The following is a 19,028-nucleotide window of genomic DNA, read 5'->3' as shown; positions in this document are numbered from 1 at the left end:
CATATCCTTGGCCAACAATGAATGATAGGCAGCAAGCGTCATTTGTTGGTGTAGAGCTTGAATAAAGGGCAAGCAAGAAGTTTGCCATACAACCAGCTTTTTCTTGAAAGCATGAAAAGAAGAAATCAATAGTTCAGTGAAAGATATCCGGCTGCAGTGGTGTCGCACATGTGATGTAAAGCAAATGAAACGCACTACACCTATGAGGCATATACTAGAGCGGTCTGCACAAATTCCAAGCGAAGCATTGGGAGCTTTGGGGTGAAGCCTACTTTCAGATTTCTGCCTAGGTTTCCCCCCAGTTGCTGAATAATCGTGTGCAAAATTTTTCTATTTGAAGATTATGCTTATTCTCAATATGTCTTGCACATTTAGATAAAAAATAAGAAATGTTTTCAGACGTTTATAAGTGTCGTCATTAAAGCATTAATCTACTATGCATCGAAGCAGTGTTTGCATACACACTATCGAACACTGCTTCGTCGTGTTCAATCATGAAGCAGGCACTTTTAATTCTGAAGTGCTGCAGCACAACCTTGGTGCCATGGGTGACCCTGCCTTATTTGCCGACAGTGACAAAGACATCAGTGACAATGAGTAAATTGTGAATGCATTTGTACTTGCACTGTACTTTGTGATGGCAGTTCACAATAACAATGCATGATCATAAAAATGTGCTTAATAATTGGCTTGAAGGCTGATTATGTAATGATGATTAAAGCACCCTATGGGCATCTACTTTTATCCATGGTTTCCAGTTTCTTTGCGGCACCATTTCCCATTATAATCATAATATACAAGGTGGCCCAACTAACACACACCAAGATTTAAAGATATGTAAATGGGACGTAGCTGGACAGAACCAAGGCAATGCTTGCCATCACTTGGAGATACTCAAATTATTTCTTGCATTCTGCCAAATTACATTAGTTTATAAACTTTCAATTACAATTAAATGAAAAATACCAATAAGAAAATTGTAGAGCAACACGAAGAACTCCCGATACAGCTTTTTGTTGCTTAATATGTGCTACATAAAAGTGTTTTTTCTGAGCATAAAAGAAGCCTGCGAATACACAGAAAATTGCCATGTGAATGGCCGTTCGAGGTACTTAGCGTGTATTTGTGGGCTACAATCAATCTGCCAGAAAAGAAGTAGAGGCCCATTACAGAAAAAAGCCGGCCTTTTTCACTGCTGCACAACTTCACAAGAGCAAGCACAGAACTTATGAGTGACGACTCATAATCATTGTGGCAGAGAGAGAGAGTCCAAGGGCCTCAAAAGAAACCAAGCCACTTTACTGCTCCGCATTCGCACGGGCTCTGCTCGTACCCCTGCGTGGATGTATAAGACTGGCCTGGCGTTGTCTCCATTATGTTCAACGTGTGGTGTGTGCGGTGACATAAAACGTTACCTTATGTGCTGTACTCTGTATAACACGGAAAGGAGTGTGTTATGAGGGTCCTTCAAGAAGACAGGAGTTCCTCACAGTTCTCTTCAGGACATTGTTTTCCCGCACAGAAACCAGTTGTGTAGGAAGGAGGTTTCTCACCTTCTCTTAAATTACCTGCAGGACACTGATTTGGCCTCCACATGGTGTCCTTAGGAGTGACTTTTTGTAATTGTGAGGTCTGTGTCTGATTTATGTGATTTATTTAAGTGTCGCTACGGTGGAGCAATTGCTGGCAGCAAGTGCAAGGCTAATCCCACCAATAGCCTACAACCACTCAACTCGGAGAGAAACAAAGAAGGGAAGGTACAAAGGTTAACCCAACTACATGCCCAGTTGGCTACTCTAAACTTGAGAGGGAGGAAGAGAATTGACAAGGAAAGAAGAAAAAATAGCTTTCACAGAGGGCTATGCTGCCTACAAATGACAAATGACAAGTGCCATAAGCAACAAGGAACATCTAAGTCTATGTAAAAGTAAATCCACAACTCACAGATAAGTAAGTGGCAAACGAAGAAGTAAATGGTGGACTAAATTTCTCGACATAACTCAACATTAAGAGACAAGCAAGATGCGAAAGACAATGACGAAAGTTGCTCAAGCTGCACTGCTAGTACACCCGCTGGTAGCAAAGCAGTGGATGTTTTAAATTTCCACGACAGTATTAAAGGGGTTATGAACTATTTTTTATTGAAGTGGAGAAAGGCACTTGAAGTGAAAATGGGCTATTTAAGGAATACTTTGCCGCCAAAAGTACTTTAATGCATTCAGCAGAAGTGGAGTTATTGGCAATCAAACATGGCCTCCATTCTGCTCTCTTTCCTTCTTCAATGCCTTGCATTGCGAAGGCTGCGGTGCAGTGGGGCGTGCCCACAATGCTCCCTAAATGTCAATGAGGCACGCAGTTCAAATTTCATTTTGGATGTTAACGTAGACGCCACGACTTCCACTTTTGGTGCCTACGATGTGCTAAACATAAGCCAAACGCACTTGTCCTCAGCAAGCCGCAGTGTGCTTAGCCAGTGGACTCGTGGTGGCCGCAGTACCCACGCTACGTAACCAACAGCAGCTTGATGTCAGGTACCAGCCAATAGCAGCCTGATAAGGGAATGACGAAATAAAGTGTCCAATGACAAGATAAAGTGTCCGGAAGAGAGAGGATGAAAAGAGCGTTTGAGAGAACGGCGACTTCGTGGTCTGCTTGTGAGCTCCACGCACTCGGTACAACAGCAAAGCTTGGCCAAATATTCACAGCAGCATTTGCTACCCGCAGACTATGTTATTTCACCGAGCCTGAGGGGTGGTTCAGGGCCCCTTTAAGGTTTTACCACAAAATGCCGAAATTAATCAAAAGAAGATTTCAAGATTTCTAGGTCTTTAGCCAAGAGTATTCGTAATACTGGAACTTTTTAGTGCATTTGTGTATTATTTAAATACATAATTCCACCAATGCTGTGCTACAGATAGCAAAGTTTTACAATGAAGCCAAAAGGCAACGTTCAGCCACCGCTGCCCCTGCATCAATCAAGGAAACGACTGCATTTCTGGCCTAAAGATACGAGGATCCTGAAGCAACCATCAGCAAGATCATGGAAACTAGTTTCTCTTAATACTGGTGGAAATCATTATGAATCGGTGCAGAATTTGTAACTACACAGTGTATAATAGGATACTTTGGAATGCTGTTTTGGTTCTTGAAACTGAAATATGGCGTAATAAGCCAGCAGAATGATGCAAAACAACAGGTAAAGAAATTCAGACGCACACAATTAGTTCCTGCGACATCAACACAGTACAAAAATGCCTATAGAAACTGACCAGTAACATATGCACAGTCAAATGTACGTTCTAGAATGTTGGGTGATCACTTATACACCGGTCATTGACTAATTTGGTCTGCTACTAAGGTTTAACACCCAAGTGAATATTCTTCAAATAGCACAAAGTGCAAACAGTAACCAACATTCTCAGCTATAATAATTAACCTCACTTAAACTCCAGTTAAATATTAATTCTGACAGTCCAACCAGTTGAAATCCAACCTCAATGATGCAACAGCGATCAAAATAATGTAATCCCCCTAAGTAAGAATAAAAAAATTGGAACAGTATTTTGAAAATGCAATTTTATACATGGCACATCACATCCCTAGGTATGTGTCTGATGGCACCACAGAAATGTAATGCAGTAACTGGGAAAAAAATCACCAAGGCTCTAGTAGACATGAAAGAATTGTCTTTTTCATACACACAAGAAAAAAAAAAAGGGAAACATTGAAACAGTCACTCTCACGGGCATCTCGCTTCATATTTGACATTGAAATTCTGCATAACCGTTTCCGAATTAACATTGAAAAGGATTGAAGCCAATATGCAATATAACGAACGAGGGGTCTCGGCAGGTTATCCTCCAGAGACTGGTTTGAAAGCAATGAAAGCCATCCGTGCGAGAGCCAATAAAATGTCTATGACACAGGTACAGGAGGAAATAGACATGTCACTACCAGTCTGCGCCACTTTGGGGACACCTTGAACAACAACAACAACAACAACAAAAATTGAAACCGAGAGTTCCTAGAGTGGCAGCTCTGAAGAATGCCTACGATTTTTAAGATGACGGGCAGAGACTATAATAATGTGCCTAAAATTCTGATCAATACACATCTTGGCACTATAAGAAGTGCATGGCACTTACAGGGGGCAGGCAAACCACAACAGCAGTGCCACTATCGGACATGCCAGCACCCATCGCGCAGCCCTCCCCAATGCGTTGCAAGCATTTTCATGTGTTCAGCTGCCTCAGTTCGACCACATTAAGCACTGCAATAAAAATCGTAGTTTGGAATGTGTGCATCTAAGAGTTCTTTACAAGGTTCAAATCTGGACAAAGAGGCAAAACTGCGGTAAAGCCAGCACGTTTCTGATGTGCAAAAGAAATCAGGGAGCCAGCCGTTGGGCATCCCAAGTGGAAGGTGCCTGCAACATCTCGATATCTACACAAGTCTGTCAGTATACAGTCTTTAAGCACTTTTTCCTGTCTAAGTGAAGGGAAACACAGAAAACTTGGTTTCACTGTGCCATTTGAATCAGGGTGTCTACCAAGTTGACATTTCCAAATTTCCCGCATTTTCTAGGTTTTCCCTGAGCACGATTGCAAAATTCCCTGAATGAGCCAGAACTCCGTTTTGACAGGCTCACACTATGTTGCCCGATGCTGTCACTCTCTAGTAAGCATGCTGAAGCAAAAAAAGAAAAAAAAAAGAAAAAGACTTAATCCATTTTAATAGTAAGGAGTAATATCTATCTTATTTTTTTTTAAATAGAAGAAAGGTGTTAGTAAAATGCACAGCGAAAAAATAGAGTCGAACATTTTCAAATACGAATGAAAGGGAGATTCCTACATAAGTAAATATATTAGAATATGAGCTACTTCTGTCAACTGATAGCAAGCTCATTGGTATGAGGCCTGAACTTTGTTGCAACTAAGATTCTCTCTCAGCAGCTGGGAAGTCAGCCTCAACTGTCCTGACATACTCTCAGCCCGTACACAACATCTCAGTGTTTGGTTTCACTGCTTTAAAGAGTTTATTTTGGTTTGGATGAGGGACACCTGCATCTCGGCATCAGCCAACACTGTTTTTTTGAGCTCAAGCTCCTTCAAAGAGGCGGCGGCACGCTTCCTTTTCCATTAATTCCTCAGTGTGTCGGTCTTTTCTGTTCTCATCCTCCCCCTGCCATGCGTTCACTCCATGGATCATTTGAAGCATCCTCTTGGTCAGTTGTACAGTCAATGTCCGATTTTCAGACTCCCTAGGGGCCGCAAAAACATCCAAAATAATCGGGCAGTCCGAAAAAAATGAATGGATGTCTAACTGCCCTTAAGGGCTAAAATGGCCACAGGCACGTCCGAAAAAGCTCTTAAGGCCTGCTAGTACACTTATTAGGCATATTGGTGCTCGTACTGTGGCAGGAGACGGGGGTGCTTGCATGTGTAATTAAGGAATACATATTGTGTCCTGTGACAATTGCCCCTTCCCACGCTTGTTATGCTTCACCGCATAGCACTGCTGTACTGAGGCGAAGCTAACCTTTTGAGACTGGCATTACACAACGCACTGTGCTCTGCAAGCTTCGAAGCCAATCGCGAGGATTACAAAGGCGAAGTCGGTGCCATTGCTGACAGCGGCGAATTCTTTCCATGAAAAACATGGTACCGCACGGTGAGAAGCTCAATAGCGAGCGTAGAAGCAGCTAGGCCTAACGTTGCCGCAGTGGTGGCTACGGCTGCCAGTGGATCTGCATGCAAGAGTGCCGATTCGAGGCGGCGAGATAATAAAAATGGCTGCGGTGGTGGCTTTGATTATTGCCATTTCAGACCTGCAGTCAGGGCAATATACACTGACTATATGGAGTACGTAGTGGTGCCGCAAAGCCGTGCGAATGATCGGGCATGTCAGAAAAATTGGGCGTCTGGAAAATCAGTCGTTAACTACTTTGGCAATACCTCGTGCCGATGACACAGCGTCGATGACAATTCGTTGCGATTCCTCTGTTACTGGGGCCAGCATTAACACGACTTTTGTTCCCTTTCAATACAGTTACAGCTAATTTTCCCTGATAGGAGCACTAATTCCAAGTTTTTCCAGAGTATTTCCGGACTATTCAAATTCCCTGAGAATTCCCGGTTGGTAGACACCCTGTGAATTCAAGGTCCCGTAAACAGCAGATTTCCATATGCACATGCACAAACAAGCTAGCGTGCATCCGTGGCACCTAACACACTGTTCTGCTACTCCTATGAATGTTTATACTGTGTGCATAACTTGTGAACCATCAGAAACACCATTTCAATTCAGTATATAAATCACACTGGCTGTTTACACAGGAGAACATAGGAATCCGATAAACATTTGCAGGCAAGAGGTCCCAACATTAACCCTTTGGTTTAGTTTTCGGAATTTCTTTTTTCTAAATTGTACTGGGCAAGCTTCTCATGGTAATGCGTTGACTTGTAATCTATAAACGATATAGAAACAGCGAGCACCATAAACGTAAGCCGCATGCACTGATGTAAGCAAGGCGAAGGTCAAGCAAACAATTGATTATTGCTAGAGATAGGAAGCACAGTCTAAAAAAATTGAACTGATAGAATGCAAACTGAACTAAACACAACACAGCAAGCTGTCAAGTTAGAAGCACATGCATGCAGGCACTATCGTGTCAACAACCGCGCCCTTTGCGGTGCCACACTGCCTATCCACCACTATCTAGCTCATCACAGAAGCATGCCTGCATCAATTAATGAATAAACTTTTCTTCCGCTGGTCATTTAAGCAGTGGACAACGCAGTGGTTTTTGGGTGGCCTTAAAAAAAGCTGTGACTTGGGTCTACACAATGCTTTGCTACAAGTCAGATGCAACAATATTCATGACATATTCATTTCTCTTCACGCCAAGGCACCACTGCTGTCACCGTACTGCACACTCCTGAGAGAACTAAGGTATTTAATTTCACGTAATGATAACCGCCTTACATAATAATGACTGCATGAAATGCAATGCAGTCACAATTTATCAATTAATGACCTATGATAGCAGCAGGCCTTATGCACTTGACAAGACCAACATAACTGTGTGTGCTCCCACGTGCACGAGAAAGGGTGGAATGTTTTTAAGAACTGTTGAGATGAGTCATGGGAGTCAAGTTTCTGTAATAATGGTAGAGGAATAGACAACAATGGGATGGCAGGACAATTAACGGCACATTACTTTTAGACTGTGATGATGGAAGTAATGCATTACTGCACACCAGCTGGCAAACAGTGCTAAGGAAATGTACTAGGACGAAAATATGTAGTTCTCGCATGAAGTAATGAATGCAGCTCCCTGTGCTAGTACGCAAACATGACTGCCATGATGATGTCATTGCGCCACATTATCCCACGCAAATTGCTTCACTTTGGGGCAATCACTTTTTCACTAGATTATCAGTTATCTCTTTGTCACTTGGCACAGGACATCCCTCCCATGCTGTCACAGTTGTTTACAAAACTTCTTGACATGTTAGTACCCCAAGATGGTGGCCACGATTACATCAATGTAGACCACCTTTGATGCCAATGCAGTTTGCCACAAGCTTGTTAAAACCAGTGTTACTGTCCAAATTCTAACTATCTGGATAAGTCTTGAGCACAGACTGGCTGAATTCTGCAATGACAACACAGCTGTTTATTGCTAATTAAAGATTAATTAGTGAATTTATGCTAATTAGTCTTTATTGACAAGTCTTGCACAAATTATGTACACTACTGCTATGTTCCTTAGAAAGGAAAAGCCATTGCCTAAATCACCTCAACACTAAGGTACTGTCTAAGCTGAAACAGATGCATAGAGCCCTTTTAATTGTTAAGTGTTCCATTTTATATGTTGCTAAACAAAGACTATCCATCTCATTTAGCAGCACTTCCAACATTGACATCAGGCAGCAGATGTGCATGTCAGCATTATTTCCCTGTCAAAGCAATGCGACTTGCATTCTTCCGAAAGATAAAATGCTAATGCATTCTAACTGCTAGATGAGCCAATACTTGTCTCGGATGACTGTGCCTTGCTGAGAATATGTGGGAAAGGTGGCAATTCCAGTGCCCTCTTTCACACCACATACACACACATATGCCCATCCTCCGTCTGTTTATGATTCTAGGGGTTGAAGGTGATGACCTATATCTTGGCAAAGGATACAGAAGAGGGAAGGCAGTGGAAACAGTCCAAACAGTAGACGATGCTCGAGAAAGATAAAATCCCTGATCAGCAAAAGGTAGCTCTTATGGGCAGAGGCAACAGCACGAATCAAGGATGAATAAGACGACTATGTTCTTGCCAGTCTTTTCCACAACCAGGCACCCAAAGTAACCCAGATTACATAGGATTTCTTTGCAAGCCCAATTAACCACCTTTGTATCACTATCAGTACATTGATCTAAGCATGCCAGAATTGGCACGCTGACATGGAAAAACCTAATGCAACACATGCGGGGGATGTAACACCCACGGTCGTGGAACAAGTTGAGGCGGGACTGCTACAAAGGGTACAATCTCTATAACAGTATTTTACTGCATCGTGACAAGAATACATGTAGCCACAGTTATATATTAAGCCTTACGCAGGCCACCAAAACATGCGTTTTGTCCCTTAGACATGAAGTTTAGCGCTGCTTGTATTGGTTGCTGCACATGAAAAGCTGCATAAGAAATAAATAAGATTCATTTAATATTAGTGCAATTTCTGCAAACCTGGAGTACCAACAGTACTTTATGAGGCCTAATGAATGGACAACGGCGTGAAGTGTACACTGGTGTCCCCAAGTCAAAATTCCTTTAATGTGGTGCCCTAAAACAAAATTAAGTTTTATGCATATGGCAACATTGCCAGATATTCGTTATACAAACCTAGTGACAGTGATTTTGATGAAATAAGCTGGCAAATATGTATTCATAAGCACAAATATGCATGTTTTAACACGTTCACTGCGATGTTGGTCTCCAGTGGGTTGCAGCAGATATTCCAACCGTGTAGCTGCACAGGGCTTTCCTGCAGTGTGCAAGCAACATCTTTCTAAAAATCAAGGGAAAATAAAAATTACTGTTTTTTCTGGTCCGACGCATGATGGCACCATTAATCTGCATATTTAGGAAATTCCAAAGGATCACAACCCCCTGGTGACTCACCATTGGGGTGCGATGAATATGACAAGTGACCCACCCATGGGTCATCCCACACAGGAACTGAGACTTGGATACATTATTTATTTATCAAAACTGCTGTCGCAGTGAACGTGTTAAGTGGTCAGCAACACGTTGAAATCTAGGCCTCATCTAGCAATATAGTAGTAGCACTGTGCAGACTGCAGCGTAATTCTAAAGAGGCTCCTCTCACAGTGTTATGGGTTCCAGCGCAATCACTGGTGCTTGTCACTTGCCACTATTCTACTTCAGTTCCTAATAATCAGTGCCCAGTCCTATTGTTTTGGATTGCAACAAGTGCATCAGTGCCATTGAGAGCCGCCGTAGGCAGAAAAAGCATGTTCACAGGCTTGCAGATAAAGCACCCCTGTTCGATCCCACATCTTACAATGAATCAAGCAGAAAAGCTGCAGAGACGACGAAAAAAGGCTCCTTTTAGGAAAAGCCCGTGTCCAAGTTTGTTGAAGGAGTAAACACACAAAGCATTTCATCACATGTCACCTTGGAAAGGTAACTACTGGCAGACGTCTCTGTATATAGAACAAGTGAGCTCTTCTGCGGCTAATTTTCCGGTGTTGGGTTGCCTTCATAAACAACCATCCATAAGCTACCTTGATACATATGCCTATTGCTACAATTTGGGCACACTTGATGCCACGCTAATGTTAGCTTCATGTGTGAAAAAAGTAACACTGCTGCTGCAGCAGCTAAAGGACTGCGGGTGATAGCTATGTACATTTTTGTCTATGTTGTCGTTCCCATTTGCCACTGCACCTGATTTGTCACAGCACTGCCAAAATGCAAATGGCAGGTTGCATGTGCCCCGTGCATTGTTGCATCCCTTCAGTGCAAGCAAGAATCTGATGTCCAGCATGGCAGATCCCAGACATCCTGATAACAAATCATCAGAGCACCAATCTCACAAGTGTGTAGGGCCGGATTCAATCACTGCTGAACAACTTTCTTTTTTCGTTAGTTTCCTAACTTGTGCATTAGTCTACAGATCTCATGCTGCTGCAATTACTACCCAGGGGGGCTACTTTGCAAGTGCCCACTTAGTGGACATGTGAATTTCGTCTACTGTTGAAGGCACCTGTCTCCTTCTGACGTATATCCCAGCCCAGCCAATAATAACTTCAGCAGTACATGAAATGGCTATGTCCACTAGTTGGACAGTTACATAATACCCCCCCAGCATCTAGTGAGCACACTACGTCGGAATGTATTAGAACATTTAACTGCAAGCTGAGAGCCTATTAGCTGCATGCACACTAGGGCCGTGGATTCAACCGAAGCCAACATGCTCAAAGTTAATCACCTCTCACCTAACAGTTAAATCACTATTTGGTACATAGCACACATGCCTCATCACCAGGCACTGGCATAACAATGTGTGCACGTCCTTTTAATTGGACACTTTCACTGGTGAATCTGCTTCAACGTAAAGGCACAGGCTACCAGCTGTAGAAGTCCATGCAGTTATTCCTGTACCACCTGACACATCTCAGGCAATGAAGCACAACAGACTTGAATGAGCGAGAAGACAAAAAGGTGCTTTTACTGAACTGTGCCATGTTCACTACCGAGTAAAGTTGACCTACTTAGGACAATGGTGCACTACCCTGCGAACACTTGTTCACCTTGGCATGATTGCTTTTGTGCAGAAGTACCGCAGCCTTTGCCAATACCACCTCAATTTAATTAGCAATGGCACTTCGTTGTCAGTGTTAACATTATCTTATTATAGAAGACTTAAACTGAAGTTTGATTTGTGCAAATAGTAATAAAATTTTAAAAAGTATATCACAATGCTGCAATTTGACCCCACAGGCCACCAAACAAAGGCAAACTACGCAACTGCTTATGGACCTCAGTGTAGAAATCATGTGTGAACATGCTTGTAGCAAGTATTTACAATATACAAGTGCCACAGATAAACACTCTTACAGCATTAGTTGCAGTAGGTTCACGTGGCACTGCTTACTTCATATTTATTTTGTATATTTTAAAGAAACCAGGCTGTAGAATAACAACAGACACAATTTCCGTCTAATGCCAGAAATTACACTGCTGTTGCTGAAGGTTGCTAACGTTAAGAAAACGTGCGCTTGCATATGCAGGGCAGAAGTTGGCGCTATCGCAGTAAAAATTTATCAGATAAATTGTGTGGTCTAAGTCGCAGTAGGTTACGAGGGAAACCACAGCGAAGGGCTCCGTATCAATTTTGACCCCATGGGGTGCTTCAATGTGCACCCAAACCTCGGAACATGAATGTTCTTGCTTTCCGTGCCCATCGAAATGTGGTCACAGTGGCTGGGACTTGATGTCCTAGCCACTAAGATAATCCCCCCCTCCAACCCAAAAATAATAGTAATGCACCAAGCATATGCGATTGAGGACCCTACCATACACCACTACACAAACAACTTCCATTGTGGTACCAGAAAGTAAAATGCACTGAAGCCACTAATTCATGTGCATGCCAGGGGAACTACCACAGCATATGGGGTCAATCACTGGCCGATATTATGTTGCACTACAGTACATACAGAAGAGGAAAGGACAAAATCGCTCCCGGGTTGTCAAAGTAGTGCGCACAAATAATTGATGGAGTAGCGTGGTGAAGGAACCCATTACAAATTGACATGGAAACATGACCGCCTGCCACTTCAGTCAATGAGACTGTGCAGTTTGCTGCATGGAATACTACCGTGACCAGCTGTGAATTAAGGTGTTTAGTCATCACAGTTTTGCCTCAAAACAGGGCATGGATGGATGAAGGCAGTATTCTTGCAATTTAAATAAAGTCTGAATGCTATTGAATGTTTCATTATAGGGCAAAATTGCATGCTGATGTTTAGAACATGTTACAATTAACATAGGTTGCCCCAGACACTGTGCAGGTACTATGCCTGTGTTAAGTAATGTGAGTAATGCATGTGAGTGGCTCCTCCCAATGTCTGCATCATGCAGAGAGACACCAGGGTAAGTGTGGCCCATTTTGGCTTTTTTTGGCAAAACTTGTTTGCACTGCCTTGTACAAAGCAAATGTGCAGTTGTTTTATGTGCACAAGACAAAATGTGAATTATGAGGAACTGAGGGTATAAAGCACTGGAAACACCACAGCACCAGCAAGCGTGCTGCTCTTTGCTTACACAGATACCTCACGTATGCTATTTATCTGAGCAGTGAACACGAATATGACATATGTTTAGCAAATATGATGCTCATTAAATTGTCATGCACTACAGCATGCCGGTAACACTGGCGTCGTAAGACGGTGATCCTGCTGTGAAATCCCTGTAGCGATAGGACACCTTGCCCAAGAAAAACTGTAGGGATCAGCAAAGGTTGAGGATAGCTTAAGAATGCAATACAGTGAAAAAGCAGCTAAAGCAACACCTTTATTCATACAAGTTTTATTTTTCTACCTGTATTAGAGGTCCACTCAGTACTTTTACTAGTTTAGTTAACAATAATTTAAGGAAGCTATGTCTGCTGTTGCAGTGAATAACAAATCTGGTCCAAATGTGTAAATTTTGCTGTACTGTTACAAAAGCTAAACACATTGCAAATTATTAAACACAGTGTGAACCCAATCTTTCCAACTGTGAATGACTGGTATTGTGAAGTACAATACCTGCATATTAAATCCCAGATTGTGGTGCTATGCATCCTTCCAAAGCCTTAGATATGGCGTCTACGAATAGTCACAGAACTGTTAGACAGGGTCACAAAAATAAAACATCAGGATTGCCAATAAAGGGTTGCCAACAGTGTGCTACCTACTAGCGCTTGGTAACAAAACTGCGGTGAAAATAGCTCACTCGGTATCTCAATACACACCCCTTGTTAATGCAGTGGATGACAGAAAACAAGCATGTCTTCAATGGGCCTTTTTAAGTGAACTGGCTGCGAAATGACAACTTACTCGTATTGTGTTCTTTAATGTCTCTGCTTCTTGACGTAGACTCTCCACTTCATTCATTTTGTTAGCTTAGGCTCCTCAACCTGTAAAACAATAATTATGTTAGCAATTGTGCTCACAACATCAGTATAAAAGAGAAAAAAGAAACAGCAGGGTATGTAAGCCGCAATTTCTTGTACACGCTGAAAGGATTGCCAGCGCATCCAAACAAATCGCAGGCTGGTTTTGTTTAGCACTACAGTACATCCACAAGAGGAATTGTATGATCACTCCCGGGTTGTCAAAAGTAGTGCACAATCTCTACAATGTGAAAAAGGAAGACTTCGTTAAAAAGTTGGCTTAAAGGCATATAGGAGAAATGCACTTGAACACCTAAGCGATTAGTTAACTTCTTCTAATGTCGGTTATACGGAATTCCGTACTGACCTGCTTGAGCACGACAGGTTATCTATTTGCGAACCATGCCTTTTACGTATGCAGTAACAAAGCACAGATGTCCGTAGGCAGCGCTTTCCCGACTTTCAAGTGAGCGTGCAAAGTACACGCAAAGTGTACAGCAATAACATGCGCGGCGATTTAAATATACAACAGAAAATAACAAAGTTTAGATCAAGTATCTGCGTCACAGGCAGGTTGTCATTCCGCAACAAAACATCCGCGCCTTCCTTAAACGTCAGACAAGATGTCCGCGCCCACACGCCGATTGCAATGCACTCCCGATGGAAACAAGTTTGCTAGCCGTACGCGCAGCGCCTTCACGGTTGCAGCGAGCCGGAACAGGCACAGGGAGGGGGGGCTAGGTCATCTTAGAACAGGCACAAACACTGCTGCCGCGTAGCCCCACGGATGCGTGTTGTGTGTCGAGCTCGGGAAGCCACATGTTCGCCGCCGCACATACATTTGTAGATTAGCTTCAATCCGCAACTTGTCACAAGCCCGATCGCTAGGCCTAGAACAACTCGTTAACTACCATCGCACAAGGAGAAGGGTGTGTGGGGCTTGTGCAAAGTGGAAGGTCAATCACCAGCACCGCAAACCAAATACGTACTCTAGCCGCTAACAGATCGGTGAGCAAATCATAAAAATAAAAAAACCCGCGCGAATGAAACACAAGCCCGCCGATGGGCACCGGTCCAGTTTAGGGTTATCGTGGTTATCGGAACGGGGCGTTTGCGTACCGAGCGAGCAGGTGCTTGCACGACCTGTTAAAGCCGCCATGCAAACGCATCTGTGTGCAGAGCGTCAGAGCGCGCGAGCGGGCGTAACCCCTAGCAAGACGGGCCGCCACGTTGTTTTTAAAAACAAGCCAAGTATGTCACACCACTTCTGGCACATCGTACGGGTCTGCACCCACTTCCGCGAACGGAGACGACACACTAATGATGCTTCGGCCGAAAGCTGTGTCCAGGGTGAAGTGTGGCCACTAGCACGATGTTTGCGATCACAACTTCCAGCATATTCGCCTACGACGACCGAAATTTGAGCTCATCGGAACATAATATCCGCCATTTTACGGCGCTGGGAGGAGCAGCGCTAGCCCTAACTCAAGAATAAATGTCAATGTTTCCGCCGAATTGGCGCCTCGAAAGTAGTTCCAATCACGCAAGAGAACGCGCGAAATGCTCTATCCGTGCGGCACGGGTGGACAGTTGGGGCAGAATGAGGCGAAACTTGAAGGACCCATACCTTCCGAGAGCAACTTCCCTCTAATAATAGGCCTAACGCTGAAACAATTCGCCGGGTGTCCCAGGCTTGCCGTGGGGCGAATGGTGTCCCAGCGTGCCGTCACAGCAGTTCGTTGAGCAGCATGGAAGAATGTCCACTACGTTTGTCCAACAAACCTCACAAACCACACTTCAGCATCCACCGCACTTCGATACCCGACGAGTGCACGAGAACCCTCGAGCGTGTTCGTAAATTTTTTTCCGACCGCTTTGAGCAGGGTGCGGCTCCCGTGCACAAACCGGCAAAGACCCCGTACTGAATTTAATAGCGGACTGCTCGACGCATGCGCCGAGCCCAATCCTACAGCGGCTGCGCGGAGGACCACGCATTACCGGAAATGACGCACGGATATTACTTGTTCCGGGAAAGCTTCGGTCCAGGGGCGGGTGACGGCATTTAGCGTTTGCTTGTTTTGTTGGACGGATATTTTGCACCGTTTTCTGCTAAGTCTTGTGCCACTAACCGTAAGAGTACGTCCGAAACAAAATAAGGAATAATAGAGCCAGTGGAATCTCCTAACTTATTTGCTCATGTTGTGCACACACTGCATACTGCAAGAGTCAGTTTATTGTCAACTTTAGAATGCAGGCGAGCAGGTGCATGTAATGATAGCATGCTTTATTCGTAATCCGAACGAACTGTAGAATGTAAACTTCTTGCGAGTGAGTACTGCTCAACTCTGAATCGTATCGATTAATAAAGCTACAACGCTTGAATTGTTTCGCTACATTACATGAAACACATGTGGCGAAGCCCGCTTTTGAATTTGCAGGGTTGGTGTTTCATAAATGCAAGCATGCTCACGTAGCCGTCCGGCGTATTTGTTCCACTGCCTCGCATTCATTTCCATTGGTATATATATGCATAATGTTGGTAATGGTGCAAAGTTATGACGTACTTTTAACATATTTGTATGCGTTTCTTTCTCATGTGCGTCCTGTACTGATATCATATTTTCATGTCGGCTATCAACAATTAACTCTGATATCAGGTCATTTGCTTGATGCAACGCGGAGTTGTCAGATAAGAACATACTTCGAGAAAAACACGGTCCACTGTCCGTTTATCCAAACATAATTTTAGCACATTTAGTGCCATCTATAGCAATATAAGTAAACTAGCCGCCAATGATTACCAGTGCCACCACGAGAAGCCACTGCCATCGCGTCAGACGCGACGCATTGCGGCGTAGATCGTAAATAGCGCAGCCGGCTTTTCTCTCCACATGTGCGCATCTAGCTGCGTCTGCTACGTGTTTCGGTCTGACCTTGCCGCTCGGTGCAGCTCGACAAGCATCGTCGGTTCTCTATGGCGCATTTGATAAAATGCTTTAACTGCCTCTCCGCGGACCATTCGAACAGCTCTTGAGCGGCATGCGGCCAGAAGTCCCTGTGCGACTGCTGCTGTTCGCCAAGGCCCGCGAACTGGCCGGCGCCTCCGAGACTTCGCTCGTCTTGCCCGCCGTGCTTCGAGACGTCGAGGAGCTGAAGCAAGCGATCTTCGAGGCGTACCCCAAGCTTTTAGCCCTACAGCAGAGCGCAGTGATTGCCGTGAACGAGTCGTACGTCGAATCGGGCGTCGAGGTGATACTGCGACAAGGCGACGAAGTCGCCTTCATACCTCCTATCAGCGGCGGTTGATCGCTGGGGCGCGCGGTGCGTATAACTCTTTCTTCCCGCCGTCTAACCTCATTGGCCTCGCCGGCCCGGGCATGGATTACGTAGAACTGTCGGTGGGCAAGCTGGACCTCGATGCGGTACTGGCCAAGGTCGGATCAGCGGACTGCGGTGCTATTTCGATTTTCCTCGGCACGACGCGCAACCATTTCGAGGGAAAGCGAGTGTGCAAGTTGAGCTACGAGGCGTACACTCCCATGGCGAAACGTGAGATGCTACGAATCTGTGACGCGGTGCGGCGACAGTGGCACGTCAAGAACGTCGCCCTAGTTCACCGGCTGGGCGACGTCCCCGTTGGCGAGGCGAGCGTTGTTATCGCCATCTCGTCCGAGCATCGCCAGGAGGCTCAGGAGGCAGTGAAATATGCCATTGACGAGGTCAAACGGCGAGTGCCTGTGTGGAAAAAGGAGCACTACGACGACGGCGACCACGACTGGAAGGAGAACAAGGAATGTTTCTGGATTGCGCGCCATTGAAACTGGCTACTAGGAAGCGTTATCTATAGGGGGTGGCGGTGATTACTGCAAAGGCTAGGCAGCAAACTCTCCGTTGTTGGCGAGTCGTTGAATTGTGTTTGCCCCGTTTCATATACATATGTATTTACATGTTTCTTTTTCATCGCTTCGAAGAATGTATTGGCCCTGTGAGCTTTAGCATGTTTTGGCTGCTTCTAATGATGTTGACAATAAATCTATATATATGACATTGATGACACGCTAACTTCAAGATTACATTGGTGCTGTGGTGTCTGTATAGTAGGTGACATGAGTAAAAATTGTTCGATAGCACAATGCGCATGCTATTCTCGTCTCGGCCATTCAAAATCTACAATTTTTATACATGAAAGTTGTCTAGCAACAAGGACCCTGCAGTTCACCCGCCACTCTAAATTTCTTTTAAGTGGTGATATCGTAAAGGAGTATTGTTATATATGTAGATTAATTTTAAGGCGACGTGCTGTCACAGCTCTGCTCAACTGTGACTAGTGTTTTCAATGGCTGATTATATTATCACTCCTGCAGAGGAATAAACAGTTGAGAAACTTGTCACTTTCAAAACGAACCACATACGATATAAATTGCGGCATGTAGTAAATCTAACTGTACGAATGGAGGCGATCCATGCTAATTTGGCGCCATGTCAATTTGCATTCGTGTCTGGTCAGGGAAATGCGATTTTTTTTCAAAGTAAAACGGAGTCCTTTAATACCTTCTTTATTCTTGTAAATGAAAAGCACTGTCTACGTCTCGCATAGTAACGAGCACCTAGATATGTGCGGCATCAGAAGTCCCTCATGTCAAACCACGTACCTGGTGCATTTGAGGCATTAATAATTTTTTTGAAAAGCTAAGGCAACTTACACGTTCAAATCAGCCACCTTCTTGGGCTGCGATGAAAACGTCGTTATTTTTAAGTTATATATAATCTTGAATCTTGCTTCTTGTCTTTCTTTTTTAGCACTTGCATACCATGCGCTTGGCAACGTCTTATAAAGTCGGGAATTAATAATTCGTCAGATTAAACATGTTTGGTATTCCTCAATTAAAAGTGCGCTTTCAATATTGTGGTTGTTTGAGAGTATTATTTTTTTTTTCTTTCTAAAGTGTACATATAACGAAAGACCGCAGACATAATTGGGTCATCGTGTTGTCTTCGGTAGCCCGTTTCCTGAGACCTCAGCCAAAGTTCTTAAAATTCATCTCGACGCTGTTGCGTTCTCCAGGGTAGCGTACTCCACCTCTGCCGAGTTGTTGCGACGCCTGTTTATCGAAGCTCGACCGACGTTACAATTGGGTAGCGTGGCGTTGTCGGCGGGCTGCAGGCATCCGGTAGACCATGGCGACCAGGCAAGGACGAGACGATTTCTAGTGCGAAACTTGCACGGTTTGTTCAATGGTTGGTGTAAGATGACAAGAGAATGAAGTAAAAAAAGTACATTGGGGGGGGAGGCGCCTAAATCGGCCCTCTAAGATCGTAGGCGGGATCTTGCTTACGTCAATGTCGCGTGATATGCACTGAGTTCCACGGTGCTTGGCGACGGCACCCACTTCTCACCGGTGAGCCTGCACGGGCCTGCCTCCGCAGGTGGCAACCCGCAGGACCGGGATAGTAGACGCTTATCCTTTCTGCCAGGCGACGTTGGTTCGAGGAAAGGGCGTCTAGTTGCGAAAGGTTGACTGTTCCATTCTCCCAGTTGACGTCTTCACGAGCGCGCCTCTGCTGGCGGCAGACCGCGGTCCTGGGAATAGTAGACAGCTGATCACATCTCTTTCGCGCGTTGCTGGTTCGCGGAAAGGGCGTCTGGTTGTGGATAGGCGGCTGATCCATTGTCCCAGCTGACGTTGTAAGTCCTCGTCGTGGCTTGATCCTTCCTTCTAGGCGACGTTGGTTCGCGAAAGTTCTCCTGTAGAGCTTGGCAGTTCGAGGAAGGGGTCCCTCTAAAGTCGCACACACTCAAAGGGCCTGTAAGCACTGCGGGGTGCCAGACAAACCGGCAACCCATCG

The 19,028-nt window shown here is 44.5% G+C and overlaps 3 protein-coding genes across 3 annotated transcripts in view; 2 read left to right on the top strand and 1 right to left on the bottom strand.

Annotated features, from left to right (window-relative positions):
- The window catches only part of LOC142575401 (guanine nucleotide-binding protein G(I)/G(S)/G(T) subunit beta-1), a 54,227-nt gene extending 39,110 nt beyond the window's left edge, over positions 1-15,117 (bottom strand). Inside the window, exons 1-2 of the mRNA XM_075684757.1 lie at positions 14,809-15,117; positions 13,126-13,205 (exon numbers count right to left, since the gene is read on the bottom strand). Of these exons, the coding sequence (XP_075540872.1) occupies positions 13,126-13,182 (57 nt within the window). The 5' untranslated portion in view covers positions 13,183-13,205; positions 14,809-15,117. The remainder of the gene's footprint in view (positions 1-13,125; positions 13,206-14,808) is intronic.
- A 940-nt stretch (positions 15,118-16,057) lies between these two features.
- Positions 16,058-16,487, top strand: Mocs2A (Molybdenum cofactor synthesis 2A). The gene has a single exon (XM_075684764.1). It carries the CDS (start codon positions 16,221-16,223, stop codon positions 16,485-16,487), a length of 267 nt encoding a protein of 88 aa, XP_075540879.1. The 5' UTR covers positions 16,058-16,220.
- Positions 16,488-16,558: 71 nt separating this feature from the next.
- LOC142575405 (molybdopterin synthase catalytic subunit-like) lies at positions 16,559-17,232 on the top strand. Its single transcript, XM_075684762.1, has one exon. It carries the CDS (start codon positions 16,559-16,561, stop codon positions 16,997-16,999), a length of 441 nt encoding a protein of 146 aa, XP_075540877.1. The 3' UTR covers positions 17,000-17,232.
- The last annotated feature ends 1,796 nt before the right edge of the window (positions 17,233-19,028 follow it).

Source organism: Dermacentor variabilis, chromosome 3, assembly GCF_050947875.1.
Source record: "Dermacentor variabilis isolate Ectoservices chromosome 3, ASM5094787v1, whole genome shotgun sequence".
Taxonomy (NCBI): domain Eukaryota; kingdom Metazoa; phylum Arthropoda; class Arachnida; order Ixodida; family Ixodidae; genus Dermacentor; species Dermacentor variabilis.
This window is presented reverse-complemented; position numbering and strand designations above follow the sequence as displayed.